Raw genomic sequence first — 7,045 nt, forward strand, 5'->3', positions numbered from 1 at the left:
TCTGCAGTACATTCAAAATTCTGCTGCCAGATTATTAACTTCCACAAAAAAATCTGCTCACATCACCCCTATTCTATTTAATCTTCACTGGTTGCCTGTATCTATTCGTGTGCAATACAAAATTCTTCTGCTCACCTTTAAGGCACTCAATGGTCTTGCTCCCTCCTATCTTTCCGACCTACTTTCTTCTTATATACCTTCTCGCGCACTCCGGTCTTCTAATTCTGAACTTCTTTGTGTACCTAGGTTCCGCCTATCTTCAATGGGCGGCAGGTCCTTCTCTGTTACTGCACCCAAACTTTGGAATTCACTTCCCCTGGCACTCAGAACAGTCACCTCTTTCAGTGAATTCAAATCAAAGCTTAAAACTTATTTGTTTAATCAACACTATCACTAATTTACATTGTGTATTTGTCTGTTTTGTTTTTCTATTTCTGTCTTTTCTACATAATCTGTGTTATATGCAACTGCATTATTTGTAACTGAATTGGGCAAATGTCCAATGAAATTGTTTCTTTGTAATCAGTATTTGCTGCTTTGGTGTGCCTTGTAGAGCGTCCTTGAGCTTGGGAAAGGCGCTATATAAATTAAACATTATTATTATTATTATATTATTATATTATCACATAAAAGTCGACTTTAAAAAAAATCAGAAGTCGTTCAACCCCTAATGAATACACACACATACATGTATATATTTAAGAAAAATGTTACGTTTATATATTAATTATATTTATATATAATATTAATTATATGAATATAAATATATACATGTAAATACATGTAAATATTTTCAAAATATATTCTGCGTGTGTGTATTTATAGATACATAATAAATATACACAGTACACACACATATATTAGCCTAAACAAAAAAAATTATTTTGGATGCGATTAATTGCGATTAATCGTTCGACAGCACTAATTTTCATATATTTTAAAAAGTAATTTATTCCTGTGATGGCAAAGCTGAATTTTCAGCATCATTACTCCAGTCTTCAGTGTCTTATGATCCTTCGGAAATCATTCTAAAAAGCTGATTTCAGAACAAGCATTTTTGCAGCTCAGTTTCAATAAATGGTTGTTTTGAATTGGGCTAGCTAGGCTTTGCTAGAGAACATAATTGCTATACCAGCTTCCAGCACACACCAGACTGGACCTGCATGGAAATGTAAGCAGGTCAAAGCTGGTCTTTTCAGTAGGACTCATTAAAATCAATTACTCGCACATGTCTAACCACAGAGGGAAAAGAAATCTGTTCTGACATCTTCATTCAAATCGCTTTTGAAGTATTTGCCCACAAAAAGAAAAATCTTTGTCATTAGTGAAGCTGAAGCAGATTAAAGTGACACACATCAAGTACATAATGTCAGTGTGTGTAATGATCCTTGTAATACTCCTAAAGTTGGAAGTGCACCGTATTAAAGTCTCCTGAAATTGCAGTTATAAAGCATAAAGCTTCTTAAAATCTTTTTCTTTTAAACCTACTCATTAGTTGATTTTGTTTCTATTGATTGTGTTTTGATGTGTGATTGACTCACAGCTTGATGATGTGTGGATGTCTGAAGAGCTTAAGGTTCTGAATCTCTCTTTTGATTTTCCCCACGACATCGAGACTGCGGATCCTCTGCCTGTTGAGGATCTTCACGGCAACTTTATGTCCTGTTAGCTGGTGCTCTCCAACTGTTGGCCAAACATACACACATCAATGAAGACTCCATCACCAGCAGTTCGGTATTGTAAACATAGCTGATGAAAGATAAGTTTTATTCCAAAGAAAGCAAGCATTAGCACTGTGGGCCAGCGACTTCATACACAAACCTCCTAAGAAAACAAAGAAAGAGAGGAGACTTTCATTTCAGGTCTGAGCCCTCCATTCAAACAAACAAAACCTGATCTACTATGAGTTTGGACTTTCGTATACTAGCCTTAAGGCAATTGCTTATATAGTATTAGATACTGCTCAGTGAACATTATGAAAACAAATACCCAAATTTGTTTGATTTGATATATTATCAGCCCTGCACATTATTGTAACAAGCAAGATATTTCTACAAACTGGCAAAGGTGGGGATCCACACACACACACACACACACACACACACACTTGTCCACATATTTGTGAAGAAGACCTCCCATAAACTGATATTTTTCTTTAATTATAATAACTACACTCTGACCTACACCTTACCCTTTTTTTTTTCATATGCTCACAAAGCTGCATTTATTTGTTAAAAAAAATTGCTGGTTAAATAAATATATTTAATAACATTTAATATATTTAATATTTAATAAATATTTGTAGATATATTTTATATAAATTAAAAGTTTAAAGATTGTTTTAATGTTTTTAAAAAAAGTATTTTATGCTTACCAAGGCTGCATTTATTTAATTAAAAAATACAGTAAAAACAGTAATGTGAAGAAAATGCTACAATTTAAAACAACTATTTCTTATGTCTAATATAATTTAAAATATCTATTATATTTTAAAATGTAATTTTCAGCAGCCAAGTCCAGTCATCAGTGGCACATGATCCTTCAAAAATCATTCTAATATGCATAAAATATGCGTACATATAATATCAGTGCTCAAGAAACATTTTTAGTAATTATCGATGTTAAAACAGTTGTGCTGCTTAACATTTTTGTGGAAGCATATGCATTTTTTTTCAGGCTTCATCGATGAATAGAAAGTTCAAAAGAACATAATTTATTTGAAATAGAAATATATACATGCCATTATTGTCAAACATACATTAATATGTGTTGTGTGAATATGCATGAATATGCATTTTTTTTATAAACATGATTATATATAGTCATATTTATAAAAAAAATAAAAAGTATATTGGTGTATGCCACATTACTTTTTAACATTGAAAGCTTTCTTATTTACATAAAATTATGTGGTATGGCACAGTAAAAAAAAAGTACAAATAGCCTACAGATTTGTAGGAGATATTTTTCCAAGCTTGGGAAAGGCGCTATATAAATTAAACATTATTATTATTATTATATTATTATATTATCACATAAAAGTCGACTTTAAAAAAAATCAGAAGTCGTTCAACCCCTAATGAATACACACACATACATGTATATATTTAAGAAAAATGTTACGTTTATATATTAATTATATTTATATATAATATTAATTATATGAATATAAATATATACATGTAAATACATGTAAATATTTTCAAAATATATTCTGCGTGTGTGTATTTATAGATACATAATAAATATACACAGTACACACACATATATTAGCCTAAACAAAAAAAATTATTTTGGATGCGATTAATTGCGATTAATCGTTCGACAGCACTAATTTTCATATATTTTAAAAAGTAATTTATTCCTGTGATGGCAAAGCTGAATTTTCAGCATCATTACTCCAGTCTTCAGTGTCTTATGATCCTTCGGAAATCATTCTAAAAAGCTGATTTCAGAACAAGCATTTTTGCAGCTCAGTTTCAATAAATGGTTGTTTTGAATTGGGCTAGCTAGGCTTTGCTAGAGAACATAATTGCTATACCAGCTTCCAGCACACACCAGACTGGACCTGCATGGAAATGTAAGCAGGTCAAAGCTGGTCTTTTCAGTAGGACTCATTAAAATCAATTACTCGCACATGTCTAACCACAGAGGGAAAAGAAATCTGTTCTGACATCTTCATTCAAATCGCTTTTGAAGTATTTGCCCACAAAAAGAAAAATCTTTGTCATTAGTGAAGCTGAAGCAGATTAAAGTGACACACATCAAGTACATAATGTCAGTGTGTGTAATGATCCTTGTAATACTCCTAAAGTTGGAAGTGCACCGTATTAAAGTCTCCTGAAATTGCAGTTATAAAGCATAAAGCTTCTTAAAATCTTTTTCTTTTAAACCTACTCATTAGTTGATTTTGTTTCTATTGATTGTGTTTTGATGTGTGATTGACTCACAGCTTGATGATGTGTGGATGTCTGAAGAGCTTAAGGTTCTGAATCTCTCTTTTGATTTTCCCCACGACATCGAGACTGCGGATCCTCTGCCTGTTGAGGATCTTCACGGCAACTTTATGTCCTGTTAGCTGGTGCTCTCCAACTGTTGGCCAAACATACACACATCAATGAAGACTCAGCTGAAATACCATCACTAGCAGTTCGGTGTTGTAAACACAGCTGATGAAAGATAAGTTCTATTCCAAAGAATGCAAGCATCAGCGCTGTGGGCCAGCGACCTCCAGCACAAACCTTCTAAGAAAACAAAGAAAGAGAGGAGACTTTCATTTCAGGTCTGAGCCCTCCATTCAAACAAACAAAACCTGATCTACTATGAGTTTGGACTTTCGTATACTAGCCTTAAGGCAATTGCTTAAATAGAAAGTTCAAAAGAACATAATTTATTTGAAATAGAAATATATACATGCCATTATTGTCAAACATACATTAATATGTGTTGTGTGAATATGCATGAATATGCATTTTTTTTATAAACATGATTATATATAGTCATATTTATAAAAAAAATAAAAAGTATATTGGTGTATGCCACATTACTTTTTAACATTGAAAGCTTTCTTATTTACATAAAATTATGTGGTATGGCACAGTAAAAAAAAAGTACAAATAGCCTACAGATTTGTAGGAGATATTTTTCCATATTCTGACCTTTAAAATGACTGTGATTGGTATAACCTTATGTAGTCAGGTTGATTTTATCATATTAAGTAATATTTTAGACCTTAATAATAACTATAGTTTTAGGTTAGGATTTTCAGGTGTCATTTAGGTGTCATTTCAGATACTGCATTCACTGCCTGAACTACATGAATGAAATAATGAATGAGAAGTCAGTTGATAGACTTGATGTCTACTAACAGTTGGAGGGTCTCTTGCAAACAAATCTGCTTCTCCTGTGGATATTTAAGTACACTGACACCCTAAGCATGCAGTATGGAGGGAGTTTAAGTGGCTATATTAATATAGCACACCTCGCTGCAGGGCCCTCAGTCTTTAAAGACAAGGAAGAAACATTTTGTAGTGTTAATAAACTGTTTTCAGTATTATGGTGGATGTTTTGTTAGCTTGTGTGCGTTTCTCTGAAAGGTTACATCACATGAGTGCACATAAACCCCAGTCATGGGATCTCATGTGGAGCCTAGTAAGGCTGTTAGATTTCCCACCTTGATAAAACTCTTTAGCCTTAGTCTCCTCAAGGACACTTGCTCCACTGGTGATTGATGAATAATGCAAACTGTTCAATCTGCTTTTGCAAACGTTAGACTTTGGATTTGTCTCAAAATTAAAAAAGCGTGCTGTCTACATAGACAGCAGTACTAGACATTGTATCTTAATTATCTGAATGCAAGGGGCATCTTTCTCCATTGGTGGCTATACAAAAACATCTGTGTATTTAAAAGAAAAAAGCAGACCTCTCAACTCAGCATAGTTGCTAGAAAAGGTTCTCTTGCTGTTTATTATACCTGTTCAAAAATGCATTGTATTTTCATGATATATTTTTCTTCTTAATCAAAATAGCCAAGTACCCTCAATATATAGTACAAATATTGCATATACTGGTAGTGTAAACACTTAAGCATATACTAGCCTAGGAAGGTTAATCAGTTAGCGGTGTGCTAACCTAGCTTAATCAGCTAGAAGCAGGGGTGTCCAATCCTGCTCATGGATGGCAGCTATCCTGCAGAGTTTAGCGCCAATCTTAATTAAACACACTTGAACCAGCTAATCAACGACTTCAGAATTACCAGAAACTTCCAGACAAGTGTGTTGGAGCTAAACTGAGCAGGACATTGGCCCTCCAGGAGCAGGATTGGACACCCCTAAGCAAGATGTAACGCTAATGGGTTAGCTTGTAAGCTAACTGAACAATGAATGCAAATTTGATCATTTATAGCTGAATATAATACGACGTAACATGTTTAAAAATGCATGTTTCCATAGTAAAATGCCATATGAACAAATGTTACAGGATTTCTAATAAAACACTGAAAGTGCCAACTGAGAGTTCTTTAGGCCGCATATCTAAACGTATTTTTTAAATATCATGTTTAACAGCTGAATGTACCCTTTTCACAGACTATGATGACACGTTTCCTATTAGTAACTTTTTTTTTAATGCCAAAGTAATAAAACACAAAGTATAGTTTTATAAATGTACATTCATTAAAGTACAGAAAACTAGTTAATACTGCTGCCTTATAGTAATTCTAATGAGGGAGTGACAGAATTTTTTATTCTATTGCAATTGGAGCAAATGGCAAAACAAAAAATATATTTTATAGTTTCCATTTATCACTATAGAAAATTCCTCAAGATGACTTCTGCTTCTGAGAATCATGAAAAATGTAAAAAGGGTCCATATCTGGTGAAAATCTGTATTACCCATGATGATTCTGCAGAGAATTTTCCACCAATCAGTGAAGTGCAACAAGCAAACTGTGCCAAAAAAAAACTTTAGTGCCCACCCACTCCCATGATGCACTGCAAATTACAAAATTTTGCAATATTTTTGTCAAAAAAAATACAAATAAATAATTTAAAAAAAAATGTATATTAGGGGTGTAACAATATCAACATCTCATGATACGATAATATCGCAATATGAAGTCCACGATACGATATTTATTGCAATATTAAAAAAAAAAAAGACAAATGAAGGATTGGAAAAAAATGAAATTTTTTGTACATTTGTATGTACATCACAATGTACATTTTAAAGTTAAATTATTCTAATGCATTTTGAGAGTTCAAAGTGCTCCAACCCATGATCTTAACTAAGAAAACTTAAGTCAGAAAAAAGTCAGTGAATTGACTTATACCTGAACTTTAAATGGGACTCAACCCTCTTTTTATTTGTGATATACTGTCTCAGTCTAAATTACCCAACTGTTGGCCAAACATACACACATCAATGAAGACTCAGCTGAAATACCATCACTAGCAGTTCGGTGTTGTAAACACAGCTGATGAAAGATAAGTTCTATTCCAAAGAATGCAAGCATCAGCGCTGTGGGCCAGCGACCTCCAGCACAAAC

At 33.1% G+C, this 7,045-nt stretch overlaps 1 protein-coding gene across 1 annotated transcript in view; it reads right to left on the reverse strand.

Moving 5' to 3' along the window:
- Positions 1-6,396, reverse strand: part of LOC107687345 (5'-AMP-activated protein kinase catalytic subunit alpha-2-like) — a 22,383-nt gene extending 15,987 nt beyond the window's left edge. Inside the window, exons 1-4 of the mRNA XM_016484626.1 lie at positions 6,393-6,396; positions 3,951-4,092; positions 1,822-1,824; positions 1,542-1,706 (exon numbers count right to left, since the gene is read on the reverse strand). Of these exons, the coding sequence (XP_016340112.1) occupies positions 1,542-1,706; positions 1,822-1,824; positions 3,951-4,092; positions 6,393-6,396 (314 nt within the window). The remainder of the gene's footprint in view (positions 1-1,541; positions 1,707-1,821; positions 1,825-3,950; positions 4,093-6,392) is intronic.
- Positions 6,397-7,045: the final 649 nt, after the last annotated feature.

This window comes from Sinocyclocheilus anshuiensis, unplaced genomic scaffold (assembly GCF_001515605.1).
Source record: "Sinocyclocheilus anshuiensis isolate Anshui unplaced genomic scaffold, SAMN03320099.WGS_v1.1 scaffold1661, whole genome shotgun sequence".
Lineage (NCBI taxonomy): Eukaryota > Metazoa > Chordata > Actinopteri > Cypriniformes > Cyprinidae > Sinocyclocheilus > Sinocyclocheilus anshuiensis.